General features: G+C 28.5%; 2 protein-coding genes across 2 annotated transcripts; one reads left to right on the top strand and one right to left on the bottom strand.

The window, feature by feature from the left end:
• Window positions 1-1,106: 1,106 nt before the first annotated feature.
• On the bottom strand, window positions 1,107-26,432 carry LOC127278933 (uncharacterized). The gene is made up of 4 exons (XM_051300897.1): window positions 25,419-26,432; window positions 25,031-25,207; window positions 24,148-24,288; window positions 1,107-1,446 (listed from the first exon to the last, which is right to left on the bottom strand). Exons 1-4 carry the CDS (start codon window positions 25,570-25,572, stop codon window positions 1,406-1,408), a joined length of 513 nt encoding a protein of 170 aa, XP_051156854.1. The 5' UTR covers window positions 25,573-26,432; the 3' UTR covers window positions 1,107-1,405.
• On the top strand, window positions 11,217-12,859 carry LOC127278934 (uncharacterized). The gene is made up of 2 exons (XM_051300898.1): window positions 11,217-11,763; window positions 12,330-12,859. The coding sequence occupies exons 1-2, from the start codon at window positions 11,624-11,626 to the stop codon at window positions 12,568-12,570; spliced, it is 381 nt and encodes a 126-aa protein (XP_051156855.1). The 5' UTR covers window positions 11,217-11,623; the 3' UTR covers window positions 12,571-12,859.
• Window positions 26,433-26,713: the final 281 nt, after the last annotated feature.

Genomic DNA, 26,713 nt, shown 5'->3' on the forward strand with positions numbered 1-26,713 from the left:
TTTAAAATTAAGTTCAACGTCAATATTTTAACCTCAGATCACCTGCAAGAAGTTTTGAGTATTCCCAAGCTTTTATCTTAACAATTGGCAGCAAGATAAAAAAAGTTATCGCTCAATGCACAAAAACTTGAAAATCAAAGTCAAAATTTTTTCCAAGTTTTTTTATCCCTTTATACAGTAATATACTTGAGGAAACTTTCTTCATAAACCTTTTTTAGAAACTATGCTGTCCCCATTTACCACAAATTTTATGAAATTTTCTAAATTTTGGGGTAAATGGGGACGCAGTCAGTTTCATGCGTTTAAAGCTTATCTAAATTTTTTTCTAGCTGCATAAAAGTAATCCTGGGAATGTAAATAACAACTTAAAAAAAATAAACCCGCGACTATTACCTTTGAAAGGAAGAAACTTACGTAATTTGTGAAAAATAGCGATTTTGTCCCCATTTACCCCAACTGAACCTACTATACTAAAAAGAAGATAAGTACTATTAAATTATTCATTATTAGTTGATTTATCGAAGATATATGTTAAATTAAACTTAAATTGATAATTAATTAATTTGCACATTCATTACTATTATTATAATTAATTATGATAATAATTATTTTATATATATATACATATATATATATATGGGGATTGAATAATTATTTCAATAATAATTTTCTGCTTCATACCTTGTAAATATATATTTTTGCATTGAATAACGTTAATAAATGTTGTTTCTTTAAGTAGTTTTTCAGAAAATTAAAGTGTCCTACTGTTTAAACTGTCTCACTGTTTGTCACTCTATATAAATATTAATTACTATTATTAAAGTTCAATTTAATATAATTCTTCCACAAATCAACTAAATAATTAATAATTTAGCAGTATTTATCTTTTTTTAACATACTGCACTATATACTTAGATGCAATATATAGTAGATTGCAAAATTAAAAATTGTTTTATTTCAAAAAAATAATTATTTTAATATTATATTTGTAATGTACAGGTTAATATAATTAAAACGATATATAATTTTTGGGTAGATATTAATTTAATTCAAGTTAATTTATTATAAGAAATACTTTATTATGATCTCAAACAAAACTCTCTCGTCTAGGTGCAAGACCGAACTAACTTCAACGCTCACAAAGCGTAGCGGTTGAATATGGTACTAATTTGAATCACGCTGAATGTATTTAACCAGAATACATTGAAATCACACATATATTCTGACACTCCCTCTCATTCAAGTGATTGTAATAAAAATGTAAAAATAATGTACACTTTTCGTTTAATCTTTATAGTATCAAACTTTAACAAACTCACAAATCTTAAAAACTAATATTTGCACTCAATAATATTTAAAAGTAACATCACAGTTCGTGGTTAGTAATAAAAATGGTCTTCAGACTTTACTCCCATGACTCTGTCATTTGCTCAAACTCTTCAGCATCTGAAATACACATAATTAGGAATTATTTTTCTGACATGTTAAAAATGTAATAAGTTAGTCGTTCATGTACAAGGTGGGTCAAAGCTTTGGTAAACACATCTGACAACTGGTCTTTAGAAGATACTCACTCAATTTTAACATAATTTTTATCAAAGCACTCTTTAACATAGTGTTCTCTTCTAACTACCATATGCCTCAATTTATTGTTTCCTCCGGTCTTGGCGCAGCTAAATTGTCACAATACAAGACCATTGGGTAAAGATTTCCATTTAACACAAACTGAATTGAATTATGCATAGATATTAATTCTTGGCTCGCTTCGCTCATAGCGACGTACTCAGCCTGACACGTAGTCAAGGCAACACTATTTTGTTTGTGAGTTTTCCACGCTATGGAATCCCCAAACAAGCGAATCAGATAGCCACAAGTAGTGTGAGAGTTTTTACAATCAGACAGGCTAGCGTCTGAATATGCAATCAGATCATTTGCTTCTGATCTATAAGTGAGTTTGTAGTATATAGTGGGTGTTTTCGACGTCGTCTGTCGTACCGCTCAGTTGCCACAAAAAGGTGCTCAACATATTTATTTGAAGCTATTTAGTTTTAATGATTTTGATTGGTTGAAGCATTGCTGTCAAATATTGCATGTGAAACACGATATAGTTTTTCTTGTTTTATAACAGAATAGGTTCGTTTGTTCAGCTGTTTGTCGGAACCTGGTTTTGTTTACATATTTTTTTATCGAAATTAATCGAAAATAGCGGTGAGGCTCTTGGCTCTTACCCTCGCTGACCGATCTGAACATAGCGATTAAAAAATGGACGAAAACGTGAATCAAAATTTAATTAATCCAGCAGTACTTATGGGTGTTGTTGATATTTTAAATGATGATGATCAAGATGAAGCAATTAGAATTTTAGTGCAAAATGAAGTAAGGGAGCATCATCCGAAAGTAGCTAATTATTTTGAGGAAGAAATTCCTTCTTACGCAGTATCAGGTATATAAATATATATGAATATATTTGTCATTTTTTAAATCTTAATTACTTTAATTTTATATATTTATTGTAAATTTTTAGATTTTTTTACCACCATATTTATGTAACAAAAGTAAATTTTAGAAATTGAAAAGAAATTGCAATTTTTATCTGATCTGGAAAAATGTAAACATAATTTTAAAAAATCATTGATAACAAAATATTTTGATTCAAAATAATTTATTGTAAAGTTGTATGAAATTAAGTCTTTTAAATTTACCTAAAATTAATATTTACTTAATTTTTGTTTACGCGTTAAAATCTATTTTGTAGTTTTGATAAGTTAATAGAAAAATGTTATAAACAAAATTTTAGAAATTAAACAATTTCCTTTTTAATGTTCTTGTGCTTATTTATAGAAAGTTATTTTATTGATATTTCTATTTTATTATTATTGTTTCTCATAATTAAAGAATAATTTTTCCTCTTAAAAATGCAAGTTGACAAAGTTGAATAAATTTTTTAATTTGAAACAATTTTTTTGTAATAAAATTCGTCTAACGAAATAAATAATAACATGAAATTGTATAGACTTTTCAAAGAAATTTTATAAAATAAATTTGTTTGAATTTTCAAAATTATTTTTCTAGAAAAAAAATTATTTCAAATTTTTTAATTTTTTTGGTTTAAGAATTACACTGTACAATAATGTAAACTGATACTATTTTATATTATTTTACAGACTTCAAAAGTCATTTTCGAATGACACCAACAACTTTTGCTACATTAGTGGATAATATCGCTCCATTATTAATTCCGAGAAATGATGGACCCAATGTGTTAAGTCCAGAAAAACAAGTTTGTATTGCTCTGTGAAATTTCTGCAATCAAGATGTTTATAGGTATGTTTCTACAATAAAATTTTATAAACATTATTAAAATAGTGTCTTAATTCAGTCAATATAATAATTATATTATGATGTGTTATTTGCTGCGAATGCAGGGTTTAAGAAGTAATTGTTTAATACTTATTTAATGTTGTTATAATCATTTTCACAATGAGTGGATGATAAATTTGTATTATTATTATTATTTTCCTCCTCAAATCAACAGGAGCTGGATGAGGTTTTGAAATTAATTTAACCTCAGCTAATCGGTCGTTTATCGATTGCATGATTTGTATAGTATTTTGTAAGTGATATTGTTTAAATCAATTTTTTTGCTGAATCATTTTTTAGCAAAAAATTTGCTTTATTGATTATTTCATTTAGGATAGATGTGACCATTTCTAAAAAAAATACCTATCGACAAAAAAATCAACTTCTTTATGACGGTTTTTTATAGTTTTATGTCCTAAAAATGCGAAGAAACTATTTTCGAATATATATATTTTTTTATTTATTTACGTTAAGTATTAAAATATAATTAATTTAATATAATATATAATATAATATAATATAATATAATATAATATAATATAATATAATATAATATAATATAATATAATATAATATAATATAATATAATATAATATAATATAATATAATATAATATAATATAATATAATATAATATAATATAATATAATATAATATAATATAATATAATATAATATAATATAATATAATTAATTATAAATTAAAAGTAAAAATAATAAAATTATAAATAAATTTTATTATAATTTTTTAAACAAATTATAATTCTTTTTTCTATTTACAAAAAATTATCTACAAATTAATGCCAGTAACTTTTCAATGTTAAATAAGCTGTATTCCTTTCAGATCAATCGCTGATTATTTCGGGGTCTCCATCAACACATCTTGGAGATGTACTATAAAAGTAGCCTGTGTTTTAAGAGCATTTGAACCTTCGTGACGTCACAAATCATGGCGCATGACACGCAAACTTCTCAGGTATGTGAAAAGCACAATTTTGAATGTTTTTTAAAAAAACCTTCTGGAAAATTTTCAGAATAACATAGACTCTGTCTGTTATGTGCGGGAAATTCAAAATTTTGCGTTTAAAACGTTTTTTAAACAAAGTTAAGGTCACAAATCATGGCGCATGACACGCAAACTTCTCAGGTATGTAAAAAACACAATTTTGAATATTTTTTAAAAAAACCTTTTGGAAAATGTTCAGAATAACATAGACTCTGTCTGTTATGTGCAAAAAATTCAAAATTTTGCGTATAAAACGTTTTTTAAACAATGCCTACATATAAGCAATCCGTGTATTTTTCCTTACTTGTGACAACCAACTTAAACATTGTTTAAAAAACGTTTTATACGCAAAATTTTGAATTTTTTGCACATAACAGACAGAGTCTATGTTATTCTGAACATTTTCCAAAAGGTTTTTTTAAAAAATATTCAAAATTGTGTTTTTCACATACCTGAGAAGTTTGCGTGTCATGCGCCATGATTTGTGACCTTAACATTGTTTAAAAAACGTTTTAAACGCAAAATTTTGAATTTTCCGCACATAACAGACAGAGTCTATGTTATTCTGAAAATTTTCCAGAAGGTTTTTTTAAAAAACATTCAAAATTGTGCTTTTCACATACCTGAGAAGTTTGCGTGTCATGCGCCATGATTTGTGACGTCACGAAGGTTCAAATGCTCTTAAATGAATTACAATGAGTTACAAAAAATAAAAAAGTAAAATTACTTTGAATCAGACCTACCTCAACTTGTTCGTCCTGAAAAACTAAAAAAAATGGTGTATATTAAATTGCTGAAACACCCCCAAAATTTGATTTTAGAGCCAAAAAACCGATTTTTTGTAGTTTATGTATAAAATATCTTGTAACTTGGTCATTTTTGGTCCGATTTTAACGTTTTTTTCATTTTAAAGCGGAAAATCCGCACTTTCCACTAGTGGTAGGTGTTTTTTGATATAATTAAAAATTAAGACATAAAATTTAAAAAAAGATCGAAAATTGTAATTTTTAAAGGAATTTTTTAACTTTAACACCAATTTTTGGCCAAAAATAGTATTTGAACTTTTTTTTGTTAATCATACGTTTAAAGTGTATTTAATTCTGCGTCGAATGCGATGTTTTCGAAGAGAATTCGTTAAAAATTGACTAAGTTATTCAATTTTTTGTTTTCGCAGTCATATTATTAAATTTATGCCTGATGCAGTATTTTCTTTTTTTCTGCCATTAGTTGTTACTGTTGCTTTGTTATTAATTTCTAACAACTTTTTTTGTGTTTTAGCAATACAGAGAAATATTTTTTTAATTTAAATATTAAGCATTAACGCTAAAACACAAGAAGATAAAATCTTAAAATTTAAATATTACACATTAATGATTAATTATTTTTCATAGTTTTGTTAAAACAACTTTTTTCCTAAAATTATATTACATACAATTTTTTTTAAAAAGCAATGCATTGTTTTATTTGCATTTTTCACAAGTTGCCTATTAGGCGTATAATGTTGAAGCAAATGCAAATGACATTTGTGACAGATCGTGCTTTGGTTACTGGTTACTCTTTGACTCGGGTTATAGTTTGAATTTATTAAATTTCATTAGTTTATTGGAATTGTTTTAATATACATGTAGTTTTTTCATAAAATTTGGTGCCCCTTGTTGATTTGAAGAAGACAAAATGTGTGATAAACGTAATAGTTTTTGTTATATATGTGGTTCTTTTGTGGACAGTAGCCATCGGTACAAATTCGAAAATAGCAAAGTTGCCGTTGAAGAATATAATAAATTATTTAAGACTTCCTATGACGGCAGTTCATGGTATGAGCCGGAGTACATCTGTCAACTTTACTTAACAATACTTAAAATAGGAAAATCCAAAAGTAACGAAAAGCACACTTCACTGCCTTTCTCGGTTCCAATGACATGGCATTATCAAGTTTATCATAAATCGGATGACTGTTACTTTTGTCAAACAAATATTGTAGGCCATCAATATAAAACTCGTAAGTTGATAAAATACGCCGATGTTTTGACTGTCACAAAACCAGTACCTCTCGAGTCTGCTAAGACTGAAAAAGCAGAAAAAGCGGCATCGCCTGATGATCTTGATTACAAGATAAATAATCTAAAGATTTATGATGATCCAGATTATGTTCTACCCTCATGTTCAGAGGAACCACATTTTGTTTCAAATCTAGATTTTATCGATCTTTTACGCGATCTAAAATTATTTGGAAGACAGTCTGAAGTCCTTGGTTCTAGATTAAAACAATGGAATCTTGTTGAAAGAGATTTTAAAGTTACTGCCTGCAGAAATAATGATAAAAATATGTTTAAAGAAGTTTTTAAAACTGACAATGAATGTAGGAACCTTGTGTATTGTTCGAACATTCCAGAGTTGTTTTCAATTTTAAATCACGATTACGTACCAGAGGACTGGCGACTATTTATTGATGGATCCTGCAAAAGTAAAAATTTTTTCTATAAAATAAAGTTCAAATAAATTGCTTTCATGAATTAGATAGAATACATACTTCTTTTTCTGTAGGTTTGAAGGCTGTACTGTTGCATAATGAAAATAAATTTCCATCAGTTCCATTAGCGTACGCAACTGATTTGAAGGAAACATATGGATCATTGGCAAAAATTCTTCAATGCATCAATTATGATGCTCATGAATGGCAAATTGTCAGTGATTTGAAGGTTTTAACAATTTTGTTAGGGATGCAAGGTGGATATACGAAATACCCTTGCTATTTCTGTGAATGGGACAGTTGCGCCCCCAACAAGTATGAACGAAAAGAATGGCCATCACGTAAAATGTTTCAACTTGGAAAAAAAATGTTTTGAACATTCCTCTAGTGCGACCAGAAAATATTATTTTACCACCCTTACATTTGAAACTTGGCTACATGAAGCAATTTGTTAAAGCTTTAAACCCGAATAGCGAAGCATTTCAACATCTTCAGAAAGTATTTCCCAAATTAAGTGACGCTATAATTAAAGCAGGTACGGCAGATTAGGTTGTAAAAAAATTTTTTTTTAATATACATTAATCACGATATTAACCGAATTTGTAGTCTTCGTTGATTTAATACTAAATAAGTATATACATAGTAATATTTTTAACTTATTTTCTCGTGGCTTAAGTGTATTCGTTGGTCCTCAAATTCAAAAAATTATGCGTGACAAAGAGTTTTCTGACAAATTAAATGATGTGGAAAGAAGAGCCTGGAATAGTTTTATTTCATTATGTGATAATTTTCTTGGGAACAATAGGAGTGACGACTATGTTAATGTTGTCGAAGAGTTTTTGACATCATATGCTGAAATGGGATGCAATATGTCAATTAAAGTCCACTTTTTACACTCCCATTTGGATTTCTTTCCCGAAAACCTTGGTCAGTTCAGTGACGAACAAGGAGAAAGATTCCATCAAGAAATTCTGCTTATTGAAAAGCGCTTTCAAGGAAAAAATTCTGTGAATATGATTTCAGAATATTGTTGGTCTCTCAAACGAGACACTGATGATTCATTGTACAGAAGAAGTCGAAAAAATAAGCATTTTTAAATCGAAATTGTAATTTTTTTATGATTAAAATATTGAGTTCAAAATTCATTAAATTGTTAAACATTATAAATGTTTCAGAATATATCAAAACATTGTTATAAGTAATTCCATTTACTTCATTTACTCTATTTTAAATTTTTTATTTTAAACAAAAAAATAATAATGCAACGATTTTACCAGTCCTTGTCAGAAATACTTCATATTTAAATTACAATTCATGAACTTCAATTTTAAAGAAGTAAAAAGTTGTCAGAAATGAATAACAAAGCAACAGGAACAACTAAAGTAAAAAAGAAAGAAAATACTGACTTAAGTATAAATTTAATAATATGACTGTGAAAGCAAAAAATTGAATAACACAGTCAATTTTTAACGAATTCTCTTCGAAAACATCGCATTCGACGCAGAATTAAATACACTTTAAACGTATGATTAACAAAAAAAAGTTCAAATACTATTTTGGGTCAAAAATTGGTGTTAAAGTTAAAAAATTCCTTTAAAAATTACAATTTTCGATCTTTTTTAAATTTTATGTCTTAATTTTTAATTATAACAAAAAACACCTACCAGTAGTGGAAAGTGCGGATTTTCAGCTTTAAAATGAAAAAAAAATCATTGAAATCGGACCAAAAATGACCAAGTTACAAGGATATTTTATACATAAACTACAAAAAATCGGTTTTTTGGCTCTAAAATGAAATTTTGGGGGTGTTTCAACAATTTAATATATACCATTTTTTTCAGTTTTTCAAGACGAACAAGTTGTGGTAGGTCTGATTCGAAGTAATTTTTCACTGTCGCACAGTGTTATCTGCTGATTTATATAAGGTGGCCTCAACGTGAAGAATTGCTACGAATTGAACAAGCTTTTAGAGAGATGGCGGGATTTTGAAATGTAGTTGGTGCTGTTGATGGGACTCATATACAGATATCCGCACTGCTGTCAGTTATGTAAACCGCAAAAATTTTTATTCACTGAATGTGCAAGCAATATGCGATTGCGACCTAAAATTTATGGATGTATTTGCCGGAGTTTGCGGAAGCGTACACGACGCACGTCTTTGGACAATGAGCGACATCAGTGCTGCTATGGCAGAAGATCTTTTACGGTTTTGCCCAGAAGAATTTCACATTATTGGTGATAAGGCATATGACATTGAATACTATTTTATGGTTCCATATAAAGATAATGGACATTTAACACCTACCCAAGTGCATTTCAATTACATTCATTCGAAAACACGAATGGTTATAGAACGTGCGTTCGCCTTATTAAAAGGTCGTTTTCGTCGACTGAAATATGTTTTTGCAGAAAATTAGGTATGGAGCTCTCATAATTATGGCTTGTTGTGTGCTTCACAATATATGCCTTGATTTAGATGATGAGATGAATGAAGAAATATTGACAGAAGAAGATTTTGTAAACGATGACATTGAAGAGTTTCGTGCTTTAAACAGACGTAATGATCCTGCCACTAGACGTAAAAGGGATGCTATTGCGGAAATGCTCATGCAAGTTCATGAAAGAAGAAAATTAAATAATTTTGAATTTACAGTTTTACGTATAATATAATTATTTATTTATCTACGGTTTTTTGTAAGGCGATGTGTTTTTACTGAAATTACAATAATTTGTTTTTAAGATAAAATTAGCATTATGACTTTTCTTTTGCGTTACAAATTCTTATAATTATACAACTGCCGTGCAAAGTAAAATGACACATAAGTGACCTTCCGGTCGAAAGGAGAAAATCAAGAAAAACCGTTTGATCTTGTACCTTAGCATAGAACAAAAATTTAATTAATGTAAGATTACTTTTCAGGTAAAATCGGTATGCTGATTCATATTTTGCAAAAAAAATCAATTTTTTAAAACAATCTCTATAATAAGGTATTAAATGAGGAAAAATTATTTTTATTTTTTGCTTATGATACAGATAGTTATGGAATTTGAGATAATAGGTAGTACAAAATAATAATATATGATTTTTTCATGTTTTTATTTTTTTTATTTAAATCTTGGCCTATGATAATTTTGTGAATCCAATTGCAATAGACAATGTAACAGTTGACAGTTTTAACAGTTCAATATTACTAAAATGTTATTTTAAATAAAAATTGCAGTAAAAGGGTTTCCACAGATGCTGAATTTTATTGATATACTTTTTATTAAAAAGTTTTATGGATTGAACATATATTTACTGTGAAAACATATTAACAACGTTATTAAAAATAAATTGAATTTAGAATATATAAAAATTGTTGTTTGGGAAATGAAATAATTTAAGGAAATTACTTTTTAAAGAAATTTCAGTGACTACTCTTCTTTCTATTCGTATAAAATATTTATTGAACGCAATTGTATGTTGAATTTAAAGAATAACATAGTAGAATATTTCAAGAGTGGTAAGTCAAGGTTATCAAGCACAAATTATAATATGTTTTTTTAGAAAAAGAAAAAAAATGTAAATGAAAACAACACTTTCCAGTTATTAAGTTTTACTAGTACAATTTGTTCAGACAGACATACGTATTATCGAAAAAAATAAGAAAACTTGTGTCGCTCTAAGTTCACATTGATTGTTTTTAAACACAAATTGTAGAAAAATATATATTTCGAAAAATTTTCGCTTCACTTGCCACCATTCACTTTATGTACTTATTTTTTCTCTTATACACGAAAACTGTATTTTCTTTAATGTGCGCTATACCGTTTAGAATTGAGTAAACACTAGTTTTTTGGTGAATGAAAAACATCATAACACGTAAAATTCATAAAAAACCTAAATTATTTCTATTTATTTACAAAAAGACGATCAAATTGTCATAAGAGAAATGACTTATAGAAGTGATTTGGCCAATATTTCATTTAAATATTTTTAAAAAATACTCCTTCTTAAAAATTGAATCACAATTTCATTAATCTAGCAGATCTTATGGGTGTTGTTGATATTTTAAGTGATGATGATAACGATTAAGCAATTAGAATTTTAGTGCAAAATAAAGTAAGGGAGCATCATCCGAAAGTAGCTAATTATTTTGAGGAAGTAATTCCCTCTTACTCAGTATCAGGTATATAAATAAATATGAATAATATGTTGGCTAAATAACTTATGTAAGGGATTATTCTTCTTACAATGTAAGTATCTGTTAGTAAATAAATTTAAAAAAAAATTTTTTTGTTATAAATTTTAAAGAAACATGAAAAATTTCGAAAAAAAACATAATACTTAAGTATTATGATGTTTTCATTCAACAAAAATATGTGTCCTCTCAATTGTTGATGGTAGTGTATTGACTTTTAATTTCTCGAAATAAATTTTGTTACATTTTTTAAATATATTTAATTTTTTAAAATTTAATGTCTTGTTGACTTCAACGAAAAACTATTGATAATAGGGAATTTGCATTAAAAATAAATACGGTTTTTTTATATATAAAACAAAAGTTAATGCGATTTCGAAAGTATTAAAAAAATTTTTTTACAATTTTCATGCATAAATAACATTAAAAAATTAATTTAAACTTTAACATTATTTGAAATTTTCTCAACTGAGAGCAAACGATTTTAATTGGCTCTCAGATTGGTGACGTCACGGGCATAAATGCAGAAGTGTATGCTGTGTATATTCATACGTAATATTTTTGTAATCGGCTCGCAATAATTATTGAATACATTGTTTTGATTAAAAATGGTAAATAAATTAGATCCCGGTTTTGAAAAAGCTGATACCACTAATTTGCCAAAAATAAATGTGTTTATGGTATATGAATATATTACAAATAATGAGCGATATAATGCACCTGAGGTTCGTGGAGTGAAAGCAACATTGTAAGTAAATATAAATGTTTGTACTAATAAAATTATTTAATTATTAACCGACGGAATAGCTCAGTTGGTTGGTGCTCCAGGCTTTGCGGGTTGAGCGAACGAGGTTCGCGCCCCCCGTCAGCCGGGGATTTTTCCGACACGTGAGCTATTCTGAGCGGGAGGTTTGACGCCTAGGTGCGACGGTATGCATTGTCGATTAATTGTCCGATGTATACCGCCGAAACTAGACAGTCGATAAACCGGTTGTACTCAGAAGAGGTTTTTCTACAGTTTCCCTCTTCTCTGGCGAGAAAACCCAATGACGGGTGGTTCAGGCAAAATGCGAGTACTCCTATCTTCGAAAGTCGCACTGTAGGCGCATTAGGTTAAAAAAATTTGCAAAAAAATTTGTAGAATGGTTATGCTTTATCCATAAAAAGTATTTCTCGGGGACTCTTGTCGAGTGCGTAATATGCCAATAGGGCAGGAGTATAAATGAAAAAAAAAAAAAAAAATTATTTAATTAAATAATTAATAATTAACAACTTATATATAGTTGATTACTATTTATGTTTATATTATTGTAGATCTTCAAGAGAGAATTACGGAGACTCTGCAATAGGTTATGTTTGCGTAAAACGTGTAGGGTCAATATGCACATTGAAAGGCAGAATTTGTCCTGTACACCGAGTAAGAAGTAAAAATTACACGGTAACGTTAACTGTAGAAGAAGTTAACGAACAAGTTAAAAAAGTAGAATATCTTGATTGCGCTGCGTCATTGGGTGGATGTAAACAAGGAATTGCTTTTTTAATGTGGGCAAACTGAAGATATGAATCGCCATCTCCAACAGAAGTGGAATGTTACTGGAGGAAATCAGCCTTAGCCAAAGTCGGAGATACACACAAATTTGTTTTGACTAGTGAATTGAAAAAAAAATCGAACGATTCAGTTGAAGATTTCGGTGATAATTCGACGTTTTTAAACAAAGTAATTGAACAAGCTGCAGCCAAACAGTTAGATAGCCAATTATCAAGACATGCATTTGATTTAGAAGAGAGAAAAGTTCATGCCTTGTCCATACATCAACTTATATTTAATTTAATTTAGTAGGTAAATGATGTTAACCAGTATTTGGCCTAATGGCTTAATTATATTTGGTTCTTAAAATCGTATGACGCGTTTCGATGCAGTATACTGCATCCTCATCAGATCTACAAAGATTATAATTATAAATTTACAGAAATTATAAGATTGATAAATGTTTATAGATTGACAATTGACAGATTTTTCAGAAAAATAAAGTTTTTTACATACCATATATTTATATTGATAAAAAAGTTAACATGCTTGTATTGTCGGTTTTAAGGTTATGTTTTTTATAAAAAAGTCAAAAAAATATTCAAGCATGATGTGCATATGTTTTAAATAAATTTAAAATTTAAAATGAGTCTCCTGCAAATAATACTCACATTAATATTCATTTGTAAGGTGAAAATCAAGTTATTTAGTTATAAATTATAAATAATTTTTATGCTCATAAAAAATACTTACTCTCATAATTAAGATTTTACATAAGGAGATTGATTTAAGACTTTTTTTAATATTTTAATTATTTTCAAAAAAAATGTTAATTAATAATTGTTAAAAAATATAATTAAAAAAATTTAAATTTGAAAGCATGTGTTTCCCATGAGGGAGACATTATAGAGACTGACATGAATAAAGTGAACCTAGCTACAAGGTATTACAAGGTTCGTATGAAAAGGTTATGTGAGAGATGTATAAAGAATGAAAAATATGAATATCGTACACGAGACTCATCTTTCACAAACAAGGGAAGAACCATTGAACAGTTATATTCAAAAAGGCCCAAAAAACACAGGATTATCAAATAATTAAATTCAAATAAACGTCACTCAAGTCATCGGTATCGGTTTTCAAATTAATCGAATTTTTATGTTTTAGGATATAGTACATCTCCAAAATTAATCTTTTTTTATAATTATTTTCAATTCGTAAAATATTAACACTGTCTGATGAAAAATCAAAATTATGGTTTAAATTTGTGGAATGTTTGCATAGGGCACTTTTTTCACTTTTTATAGATACATCATATTTGTGATTATAAACTCTTCTTTTAAGATATCTACTAGTTTGTCCAATGTACGTCGCATTGCAATCTTTACAATCAATTTTGTAAACAGAATTTATCTTATCTAATTTAGGTACTTCATCTTTAGGTAATTTAAAAATAGTATTGTTGAATTTATTCACTGATCTGAAAACTAATCCAATGTTATATTTTTCAAAGATTCTCTTGATTGAATGTGAAAAAGTGAAAATTTTATCAAGAGATTTTAATAAATGTAACTTCTAAATCAAAAAATATTTTGAAAGATAGTTGGGATTTTTTTAGTAAAGTTAATCATACTATGGTTCCAGAAAGTTATACAATAATATCTTTGGACGTAAAATCTATGTTCACTAATATTAACTGTGATTTAATTTATGATATTATAAAATCTGAATGGTCTACTTATCAGCAATATACAAAGCTATCTTGTGATGATTTTCTTAATGGTTTGAAATTGTGTCTTGATAATTCTTATCTTAAATTTCAAGGAAAATTTTTTAAACAGAAATTTGGGGTACCTATGGGTAGTCCAATTTCGTCAGTTGTTTCAGACATTTTGATGCAGTCTATTGAAACAAAAATCTTAAACGAAGTTGACTACCAGATAATCTTTTACTTTCGTTATGTCGATGACACAATATGCTGTCTTCCGATCAATAAAGTACAAGATTTTTTTAATAGATTTAACACGGCAGATGAACATTTAAAATTCACACTTGAGGAACCGGCCTCTAGACATATTAATTTTTTGGATGTATCAATAGATTTTTCTGGTGAATATATTGAGACTAATTGGTTTAGAAAAGAAACCTGGTCTGGAAGCTATCTTAACTTTGATTCTCATCATAATATTAATGTAAAAATAGGAATAGTCTATTCCTTAATTGATAAAGCAGTTAAACTATCTGAACCAAAATTCCATTCTGAAAATATAGATTTAGTTTACAATACACTAATGAAAAATGGTTATCCATCAGTTTTTTTAAATAAATATATTAATATAAGATTAAATAGTTACAACCCTTCTAATAACAATAATATTACAAATAAATCAAACAAGGATTATACGAGAATTGTCTCTATTCCTTACATTGAAACTTTTTCACATTCAATCAAGAGAATCTTTGAAAAATATAACATTGGATTAGTTTTCAGATCAGTGAATAAATTCAACAATACTATTTTTAAATTACCTAAAGATGAAGTACCTAAATTAGATAAGATAAATTCTGTTTACAAAATTGATTGTAAAGATTGCAATGCGACGTACATTGGACAAACTAGTAGATATCTTAAAAGAAGAGTTTATAATCACAAATATGATGTATCTATAAAAAGTGAAAAAAGTGCCCTATGCAAACATTCCACAAATTTAAACCATAATTTTGATTTTTCATCAGACAGTGTTAATATTTTACGAATTGAAAATAATTATAAAAAAAGATTAATTTTGGAGATGTACTATATCCTAAAACATAAAAATTCGATTAATTTGAAAACCGATACCGATGACTTGAGTGACGTTTATTTGAATTTAATTATTTGATAATCCTGTGTTTTTTGGGCCTTTTTGAATATAACTGTTCAATGGTTCTTCCCTTGTTTGTGAAAGATGAGTCTCGTGTACGATATTCATATTTTTCATTCTTTATACATCTCTCACATAACCTTTTCATACGAACCTTGTAATACCTTGTAGCTAGGTTCACTTTATTCATGTCAGTCTCTATAATGTCTCCCTCATGGGAAACACATGCTTTCAAATTTAAATTTTTTTAATTATATTTTTTAACAATTATTAATTAACATTTTTTTTGAAAATAATTAAAATATTAAAAAAAGTCTTAAATCAATCTCCTTATGTAAAATCTTAATTATGAGAGTAAGTATTTTTTATGAGCATAAAAATTATTTATAATTTATAACTAAATAACTTGATTTTCACCTTACAAATGAATATTAATGTGAGTATTATTTGCAGGAGACTCATTTTAAATTTTAAATTTATTTAAAACATATGCACATCATGCTTGAATATTTTTTTGACTTTTTTATAAAAAACATAACCTTAAAACCGACAATACAAGCATGTTAACTTTTTTATCAATATAAATATATGGTATGTAAAAAACTTTATTTTTCTGAAAAATCTGTCAATTGTCAATCTATAAACATTTATCAATCTTATAATTTCTGTAAATTTATAATTATAATCTTTGTAGATCTGATGAGGATGCAGTATACTGTATCGAAACGCGTCATACGATTTTAAGAACCAAATATAATTAAGCCATTAGGCCAAATACTGGTTAACATCATTTACCTACTAAATTAAATTATATGGCTTTTCAAAATTATTAAACTTATATTTAATTTCATACAATCCGATGAAAAAATTTCAGTTGATAATTTTTTAAATTTTTCAATGCAAAAATTCTCGCAAGATTTATGTCTTCAGGCTGAACAACAAACTAGGAGTCAATCAAATGATATTCTGTGGCACGAACTGAGATTCGGAAGGGTTACTGCATCTCATGTTTTTGAAGCTAGTCGATGTCGCACACCAAATGGTAGTTTAGTAAATCGAATCATAGGGGCAGCAAAAGTTTATAACAGTGTTGATATGCAACGCGGCAAAAACTTGGAAGAAGAAGTCATAAGTGAGATTGAGAAAATATTAAAACTATCAATAAATAAGTGCGGTATGTTTCTAATTCCATCATTACCTATGATAGGTGCTTCACCAGACGGAATAAGTTCAGAATTTGTGTTGGAAGTTAAATGTCCAAGCTCTGAAAAAACTGTAGAAAATTATTTAAAAAATGGTCAACTCAGTCAAAAGTGCAAAGCTCAAATTAATTTACAAATGATGGCTACTGACAAGAAGAAAGGACTTTTTTGTGTTGCAAATCCGAATTTTGAAAGAAATAAAAAATTTCAATTTGTGTGGGTGAAATATGATCAAAATTTCACTAGTCAAATAGTAAAAGATTCTATGGATTTCTGGAAAAAAAATATTTTTCCTGTTTTATTAAACTCGATAAAAAGATGAAAATGTATAATAATTATTATCTTTTTAAAATAAGATTTATTTTATTTGGGACTATTAATAAATAAATGAGTATTTTTTGATAAATATATTATTTTATTATTTTCCATCGATAGAATTTTAAATACAATATTTAATAAGTAAAAAATTTATAAATATATTAATCATAAATAATAAACAAATACTTATTATATATTTTATTACTACTGTTTGATTTGTACATGAACTTCATTTGTTAGCAAACATTTATTTTCTTATTATAGGTTTTTGTAAATTAATCAAACCTCCAACAATAGTTACAATACTATCTAACTTCACCACTGTATTTAGATCAAGGCAAGAATGAGGTTTTAATGTTTCAAATTCTCGAACCCTTCGAATGACTCTTTCGATATGAATCCTTATACTTGCAATGCTTTTTGTTTTTAAAACTTCTGCTTTTGTCGATTTTGAAGTAGTCGAAACTGACGGCGGACGAAGTAATTTACATTTTCGTTTATTTAAAACTGACTGAATGTGTTTGAAACCTCGATCAGCTAAAACTCCACATCCAGCAGGGAGAATATTTATTAATTTGCTCTCTTCAAACAACAAGGTGTCGCTTATCCTTCCTCCGTACCCTTAGGATGTAAAAGTAATAAATCCATCCGGAGAGCATACTATCAAATACTTCATTGTGTTGCATTTCTTATAATCTGACCACGTTAGCGCCTGATGAACTGGATTTGAAGGTTTTTCAATCTCTATTTCAAAAGCATCAATAATAGCACATGCATTACTGTAATTAGCTCGAAATGCAATAGGTAAATTTTTTTTATACTTTTTTCATCAGGAAAGTATACAAGCGTTTTTAAATAGTGAGCTAATCGATCTACAGTTTTATCAAAAATTCGGCTTGCCTGCGAAGTTGAGTAACCATACTGATCACCCAGTCGACTAAAAGTGTCATCAGTTTTAATTTTTTGCAAAGTGAGTTTAATATTATTAACGCTGCAATTTGTAGAAGAACTCAACATAGGTAAAATCCACAACCATTCCTGATTAATACCAACATATTTTTTTGGATCTACACTTATTAAATATAGGGTGATATCAAGAATTGATTTTTTCATTGCTTTTTGTTTTTCATTTTTTTCCTCACTGCAAGTTGAAGATTTTTTATACTCGCTGGATATTGACGTATATTTATATTCGCTGGTAACGTTAGACGAAGACACAATTGCACTTGAATCGGAATTAAGCAAAGTAGATTTTACAGACTCTTTTCCACAAAAATTGATCGGTGAACACATTTTATCAACCATTTCTACTTTAGTTTCACAAGATGCATCACGGGTGTCAGGCTTGCATGTAGTGTGCTTACTTCGAATATGAGGATTTGTAAAACTTTTCCGCACTTGTGTACCAACAGATTTTTTACTATTTTGATCGCAGTTTTCTGTAGGTAGTAAATTTACAGAGGATTCGTTCTCTTTTTCCATAAAGAAGCCTGGTTGTAAGGCATCCTGTGTTACAGAGGACAAATTGTTTGACAGTGGGACGTCAAGGGGACTTTCAATTTTACTTAACTCTGCTATATTTGTTAAATTAGTTAAAGCCTCTTTTTCAATAACATCACAAATTTTCCTATTTTTTGACGCTGGTTGATCGTTTTGTTTTGATGTGAAATTTTCTTGATTTTCAGTTTCCGATAAAATGTCTTGAATTTCTCTCTTTCTATTCAATTTTATAAAAGCTGGTTGTGATTCTTCATTTATTTTACACCTATTAGGGTGACAAGCAAATTTGTGAGGAATCGCATCTTTTTTCAATTTTTTTGGTCCTCCCATAAGACAATATCTAATATAATTGTCCATGTCATCCTTTATCTGCATTAAAAAAAACAAATCAAATTTGAGGTTATGTTATTCACATTGGTATATATGATAAATGTAGTATGACATTTGTTTATATTTTATTTTTTTTAATACTATCGTAAATAATTAATTAAAAACTGATTGTAATATACTACTTACATTAAAATGATCGTCGCAACAGTAATAAGTGTACTTATCCTTTGGAACATCTTTTCGACGAGCAAATTGAAACCACTTTAACCTCATTTTTTCGTCCTTTGGAACTGTTACGCCAATATTTATTTGGCAACATAAATAAAATTAAAACATTAAATTTTTAATAATAAAATTATTAATTAAATATATCAGAATTATTTTATTTTAAAATTATTTTTCTTTATTCTTAGACTTGCTTCAAGTTAGATTGTAGCAACTCTAATATCATATTACCGTCAGGAATTTCGGGACGTCAGCGAAACAATATAAAGAAATAACGCGACTTTATTAGGCAACTCGCATCTTGGAAAAATAATAATTTTATTCTTTTTTTAAAAATTTAATTTATATGAAGCAAGCTCTTGAAGCCAACACGAAATTTTAAGAATATATCAATTAATGAAGAGTAATAATTTTATAATCTTCATTGATTGATTGTTCCTTTTATTTTAAATAAAAATCCTTGTAACTTCGTCAATAACGTTGTTGCAAGACTCACGTCTATTGTAGTACACTAATAACCTTGCAGCAACGTTGCAGACGAAACTCGCAAATAACTAGCGAACCGCAATTTTGCGAAGGTTGTAGAATAAAGATTCATGACTCTGACACCCTTAAGAAGCAAATGGATCTTGTCGCAATGTTACCAACTTGTAACTTCCGTAGTTAGAGAACCGCAATTTTGCGAATGTTGCGGCTTCGATAATCAACATTGCCACAACCTCCTGAAGCTATTAAACCGTGCTAAAATCTTATTGAATGGTAAACAACCGAGATATCGTCCGAAAACCTTTCAGCAACATTGCGAGTCGCTATTGAATAGATATATACATTTAATAATCAGATGTTACGCAACAAGTGCGAATTTTGTTCAAAATCATTAATTATTTATTCATGAAAATGTATTATTATATTATCCTAAATATATCGCAAAATATTTATATTATTGTTGCAAAAGAATTGCTAAATTTTAAATTATTAAAAATTAAATTTAAAATAGAAATTAAAATAATATTTCTGCAGCCATGGGTGGGAGTCCTCACTGAACGCGTTGAGTGAAGGCTCCCCGCGCGTCCCTCGACATTGCGTGAGAGAGAAAGAAGACTGTATGTAACGGCGAAGCGTTCTCTCTCAGACACACTGTTCTCGCGGAGTACTGCGTTCTCTCTCTCTGTCGCATGGTTTTCTCCCTCGCTCCAATGACTAGTACGCGTCACTCTTACTCTTACGCTGTCGAATGCATAGTGGATGCTTGCTCTCTCGCACTCGTTATGTATTACGACCATAATACACATTAGTATGGCTGGAGACGTCTATGCTGTACGCTATGGCACCAATACACCTATGTTTCCTTACTCACAGCCTATCTTACCTTGCCCCTCTGTATCTCTCAAGCCTACAAGCTATGCCTGCCATTGCTTTACTATAATGTGCTTTTTAGATCTATATGCAACTGATCAATTCCAGATCAATATTGAGACAATTGATCTCAAAACTGGAATTGCAACAACATTCAAAATACTACAAAATAGATGGAATTTCTTTCTGATTGGAAATGTCCATTATCTTAAATTATATTAACCTTTTATATGAGAGGGTTAATTCTAAAATTTCAAAGATTAAATAAAATATAAAATTATTTAAAAGAATAATTGGTAATAATTTTGTTTCGAAATAACTTTATTATTTCAACACTATTTCACTAAACCGATTTTATTAAATTGCAAATTCAGCAAAACTGGCATGGCAACAGGCCCCACCTTCCCTTTCCACCTGCAATTTTGAAATTCAAAATCAGCAGAATTTCCCACCAGGTGCCCTGAGCCGACCCATAGAGGCATCTCCAGCCCCTAAATTATTGTTCAGTACGGTTTCCGCGAGCATCGAAGTTCCAACTCTGTTTGGAACTGCCCGGATTAAAAAGCCTAAGCGCTCCCGTCCGGTACCAAGGACCCGTTTTGATTCGTGTGCTTACACGAATAATTTCGGTCGGACGTAAAGTAAAACGCCAACTTACTCCGAAGTCCACGGAGGCCGGTTAAGAGTCAATTCAAGTGAAGAGTTTTTAAATCTAATTAATTTTCTTTTTCTAAATTTTTGTCGAAAGACCAGCCGGGTGCGGAGTGCCCGCGTCTGCTCTTGCAATTGACGGCTTAGCGAATTAGAGTAAGAGAGAGTGGATTTGTCTGTCCCTGTTAAAAAAATTGTTCGCGCAATAAGAGAACATACGGCAAACCGCGAATGCGCTACTCGAGTGATTGTGTAAGGACGATTTTTCAAAATTTATGTTTTTGCCCGTCGAGAAGAAATTGTCGACGGTAGAATAAGGAAGCGGAAGCTCCCTCCTTTCTTGTAAGAGAGAGAGTGGAATATATTTGTCAGCATTATTTTTGAATGATAAAATAAAATTAATAATTCTTTTAATTCTTTCTTCTCTTTATTTTCTGTTACCTGTATTCTAATAGTAACAAGTTATAAAAGGAAGTCGTGGTATATTTTCCTATCTTATCCTAGAAAATATCAGCAATTAGAACGAAACGAACCCACAAATAAAAACAAGGCCCTTCAGGCTTTGGCAGTTTGGACCTCCGAGAACCTCTGAAATTTGGGCCATCTCAAAAGCCCGATGTATTGTTCTAATTATTTTTAATAATAATTATTTCAAAACAAATAATTTCTTTGGTTCGTAACAGGAACACAAAAAAATATTTTATTTGGTGTTTTGACATTGGTGCTTCCACATAATGGCACAAAACATGACTGGAATGTTTTATTCTCGCTCATTTTTATAAATAATAATAAATTAATACTATTTACTACCATCATACATTAAAACATTACTGTAAATTCGTGCCCGTGACGTCACGCAGAGACCGTGTAGACTCGGCTCTTTCCGGAGCGTTTTCGTTATTTAAAAATTATGTAAATTGTTTTTATTTAATTTTGCGCTTATTTGTCACTAAAAAATTATGGGAAAAAAATTTTGTTATATAAATCTAACCTAATCTATCGATTTAAATTTTAAAAAAAATTGATGCAAATTCCCTATTAATAACAAACTTTTAAAATAGTTTTTCAATACATTTAGAATTAAGTCAGTCTTATTGTTGACTTAAACTTAAAACTATTGATAATTCGTTATAAATTTTCAAAACATTTTTTTAACATATTTAGAATTAACACAACCTTCATTTCTTAAAATTAAGTAAATAATACTAAAACGAAAAAATACTTAATTCATAATCATTTTTTAAAAATATTTCTTAAATGAATTTTGAATTAAAAAAACTTTCATTTCTTAAAATTACATAAGTCTTTTTTTGACTTGAACAAAAAACTACTGTCGATTCGTAATTGTTTTTTAAAAACATTTCTTCAATGAATTTCGAATTCATTTCTTAAAATTAAATAAGTATTATTTTAACTTGAATGAAAAACTATTGACGATTCGTAACAATTTTTTAAAAACACTTCTTCAATAAACTTCGAATTAACAAGATTTAAATTTTTTAGAATTAATAATATCTTCATGTTTCAATATTAAATAAGCCTTTTTGTTGACTTACAATAAAAATTATTAAGAATTCATAACAAATTTAAAACACATTTTGGCAGTACATTTAGAAATAACACAACCTTCATTTCTTAAAATTAAGTAAGTAAATGAGTAAGACTTAAACAAGAAAATACTGATGATTCGTAATCACATACTGATAATTAGAGATATTTTAAAAATATCATAGTCTCTTGATTGCGTTTTATTCTTTGGTAGAGTTTTTCTCCACAGTGTTAACATACCTTGCAATATTTGCAGCAATTTGTTTTTGAACATCGTTTCTTTCTCGCATGACTTGGCACAATTCTGATATTTCTGTACTTGTTTTTGACTTCTGAGATTTTTTTATTTTTCTTTCCTTTTTCATTTTTTTAATTGATTTTTCATCTTCACTGCTTGAGGTTGCATTTTGTTTTTCTCGGAATCCTTTTAAGTTTGAAGTTATTGAGACTGGTGCGATTTGAGGCTTCTTGTGCATGTACTCATTTATTATATCATAATATTTAAAAAAAATTTTTCCTGCTCCACTTCTGTTTTGCGAATCTACGTGCTCCTTGTAATTTGTTATTAACTTGTTGTACTTCGATTGGCACTGCGTCCAATTAGCAATCATTAAAAATTGCAATTTAAAGAATTTATGAATCATTTTAAATTGTATATGTTACGGGCAATATGCTGTAGGCGGGCAATGTCCGAGCATGCCCGGGCATTGTTAACATTTTGTGAACGTTTTTGAAAAAAGCAGGGCAATGTCAACAATGCCTGAACATTCTCGAATATTGCCCGCTTCCCACACATTGCCCGTAATATATACATTGACCACAGAAAACAAATAAATTAAAAATTTTTAAATAGAATCAACAGAGTTGCAACGGTTACAAAATATAGAAGTTCCCCGACATTTAGGTACATGATTTCCAAGCAATTTCTCCTAAAATTCTCTGAACCTGACTAAATTTTTAAAAATTTTTTTCAATTTTTTAAAAATAACAGAGGAACCAAAAAAAGTATATTTTAACAGAAAAAATAATTCTGAGTTAAAATTTATTGTTAAGTAATAATTACACAGGCACAAAAAAAATTGTCTGTTTCTCGAACAAGACATATATCCTATAGCATTTTAGCTCTCTGAAAACGAATCTGAAGTCAGAATTGCTCCATCACCCTCTGATTTTTTTAAATCGAAAAAACCTCCCTTAAATCGACAAATTTAAACTTAAGAGGTACAAAACTTAAATAACAGATTTCTTTTTATAGAAAAAATTAAATTACTTATAGGAAAATATCTTTTCTATTACTCTCACAGTTGTAGAGGTAGGGAGTTAAAATTTATTTTAACATGTTACTTTTCATTTTAAGTGTAAATTTTAAGAAAAAAATTTATGAATTTAAATAATCTTAAACCAAACTTTAGGTGAACAAGTTCAACTCGCACTAGAGCAATTGTCGGTTTAAACCCACTAAAAGATGAAAAACAATTTATTACAAAATGAATGAAAGCAGTCCTGTATCTTCACTAAGTGTTCAAAAATAAAAATATATTATTTAACAAAAATGGAATAAAAGAATTGTTTAATGAAGTATGCTTTTAAATTTAAAAAATTTTAAATACCATCTTTTTCAACAGTTTTGGAATCAGATTCCTCAGCATTCATATTTTGTGAAATGCGTTGTTCAACATTTGGCTTGCCAGTAGAAAGTGTCAGTTTTACAACCTTTTCCTTTCCCATTTGCAGTGTGCACATTTTAGAAACTGTAAGAAATAAAAATAATTGTAACAAGTTTGTAATTCCATTTTTCGACCGTGGTGGTGATGATGTTTTAACAATTAAACATTTCCGTTCATTTCTCTATTCTTTCAGAAAAATTAAAAAATCCCGGTCATTAACCGCCTAACTTTCCGCCATATTCATTTTAATGCTTTTCGATTAAAATTAAAAAATGAGATCACAAATAAACTCTGTAATGTGTTGATACAAATACAGTGTATGTTCTGTAGGTAAGCAAATATGAATTTAAAATATAAATTCTAATTCTCACGAGATTTTCTGATTTATATTTTTCGTAAGAATGAAAGCATTTCAAAATGATGATGAAACTGGCACAGAGTTATCAGCACCAAGTTCATTTTATGAACTTTATAAACTCTATTTACGTTTTTTGTAATATAAATTTTTTTAAAAAATTAAATCGGTTGACCCATTTATTGACAGACAGTTAATTTTATTTAATTTAATATCTTTATATTATTTCTAACAAAACTTGTCTTAAAAATTAACTCGGTGCTGATAACTCTATGCCAGTTTAAGTTTCATACATTTAAAAGGATTTAAATGTAGCTTAAGAATAAAACTATGATTTAATTTAATTCACTGAAATTGGAATTTGGATAAAAACTGAGTGCCACGAAAATAGATTAAAGAATGTCTCAAAATATCAGTAATGGCAAATTCGATCAATCCGAGAAAAGAAGAATTGATACAAATAAAACATACCAGCAGTTTGAGGATATGTCCAATAAGATATTCCAGAATTGATCCCTTGAGTGGCACATGAACCGGTTGAAGTGTTTTGAGATGACGATTCAGTGGACGATGCGATTTCGTTACGAGTGAGATCTTGGAGTTGAATGTTATTCTCTTTTTCAGTTTGCAATTTTTGTACAATAGGAACTGTAAACAATGACAAATAAGTTTAGATGCTTTGTTAAATCTCTTACAATGTGGTACAAATTATGCACATTTAAACTATCCGTAGTTCAAAATTTCAAAGCACAAAATAAAAATTGGAATATGTTTAAATATAAATAAATATAGGTCACCGTCAAGGTCCCTTTAAATATGTTATTATAATTTATTAAATGGTATATAAATTCATAAATACCAGCATTTTCAACACTTCTTTGAGGAGTTGGTCCAACATTCAATTTATCTTTTAAGATACTTTGTGTTTTCTGCTTTTGATTAACAAATTCTAGTGGCGTTGTTTTCTCCTTTCCAGCTTGAAATGTACGTATGTCTGATTCTTTCAAGTACATATAACGTACTGCACCTGTAAAATTTGCAGTTAATATTTAAAAAAAAATAAAATAAAATAAATAAAAATTAAAATAAAAATTTTTATCACAAAAATTAAGTTTCCTCGGATTGTAACTATAATTTTCGTAGTCAGCGCTTCGCAATCCCCCGTAAAATCAGAAATATGTAAGAGAAAACACTCAAATTATCAAAAATTGCCAAAAAATTGAAGAAACCATTTACTCATGACATGACTGGGCTCAAAATTTGTATTAAACAATGAAGTTTTGGTATAAACTTTTCTAAAAACATCCAAGGATAGTAGTTATGAATAATCAAAAAATATTTTTTCTTCAAAATCATATCTGTAAAAGGATGGATAAAAAAATTTAAAAAAAAGCATAGATCTCTTTTTTGTAGACAACAAAAAGATAAAAAAATTTTTAGCAAATTTGACAATGTTCATTTTGATGTGTCGATTTTTCGTGAAATATATCACATTGCTGCTTTAAGCAAATAATTACTTTAATATCAATTTTTTGCTGTATCACTTATAATTGAAATATTTCCATGTTTTTTATTAGCTCACATTTACTGCGGTGTGAACAATTTAACCTCTGAATACACATTATTTATAATACACAAATTGACACGTACGGAAAACTGTAGATAATACTTTTAATTGATTAATTAATTAATTTTTGATAAAATATCTTTATATCACAAATTATTAACTTAATTTAAAAGATAAATAAAAAAATTTGACGTACCAGTATCACGTTCTGCAAGCTGACAAAGAAACTTTCTCTTCTCAACTAAACCCTATTGAAAAAAACACGTATAATTATACGTATAATAATACGTATAATTATACGTATAATAAGACATACGAATTTGAAACAAGAATTATACGTATAATTATACGTATAATAATACGTATAATTATACGTATAATTGTACGTGTTTTTTTCAATAGGGATATATTTTTGTTTATTAATATATACCTCCAAATAGCACGAAAACTTGCAGCAAGTTTGCTGCAAGTTTGCAGTGCAAGGTTTGAAAGTTTGTAAGGTAAGTTTGCAGCAAACTTGTGGCAAATATTGAAATGTCCTCCCTTGGCAAGTTTGCAGCAAAAACTTTCTGCAAACATGCTAAGCA

Source organism: Leptopilina boulardi, unplaced genomic scaffold (genome assembly GCF_019393585.1).
Source record: "Leptopilina boulardi isolate dan_hultmark-lab unplaced genomic scaffold, ZJU_Lbou_2.1 LbouV2_213, whole genome shotgun sequence".
Lineage (NCBI taxonomy): Eukaryota > Metazoa > Arthropoda > Insecta > Hymenoptera > Figitidae > Leptopilina > Leptopilina boulardi.

Bases quoted from the DNA above. Each gene is read 5' to 3' on its own strand.
- LOC127278934 (XM_051300898.1), top strand. From the start codon at position 11,624: ATGGTAAATAAATTAGATCCCGGTTTTGAAAAAGCTGATACCACTAAT. The intron at 11,764-12,329 runs GTAAGTAAATAT...ATATTATTGTAG, and splicing joins CGTGGAGTGAAAGCAACATT to ATCTTCAAGAGAGAATTACG.
- LOC127278933 (XM_051300897.1), bottom strand. From the start codon at position 25,572: ATGTACTTGAAAGAATCAGACATACGTACATTTCAAGCTGGAAAGGAG. The intron at 25,208-25,418 runs GTATTTATGAAT...CATTGTTTACAG, and splicing joins AAGAAGTGTTGAAAATGCTG to TTCCTATTGTACAAAAATTG. The intron at 24,289-25,030 runs GTATGTTTTATT...TATTTCTTACAG, and splicing joins GACATATCCTCAAACTGCTG to TTTCTAAAATGTGCACACTG.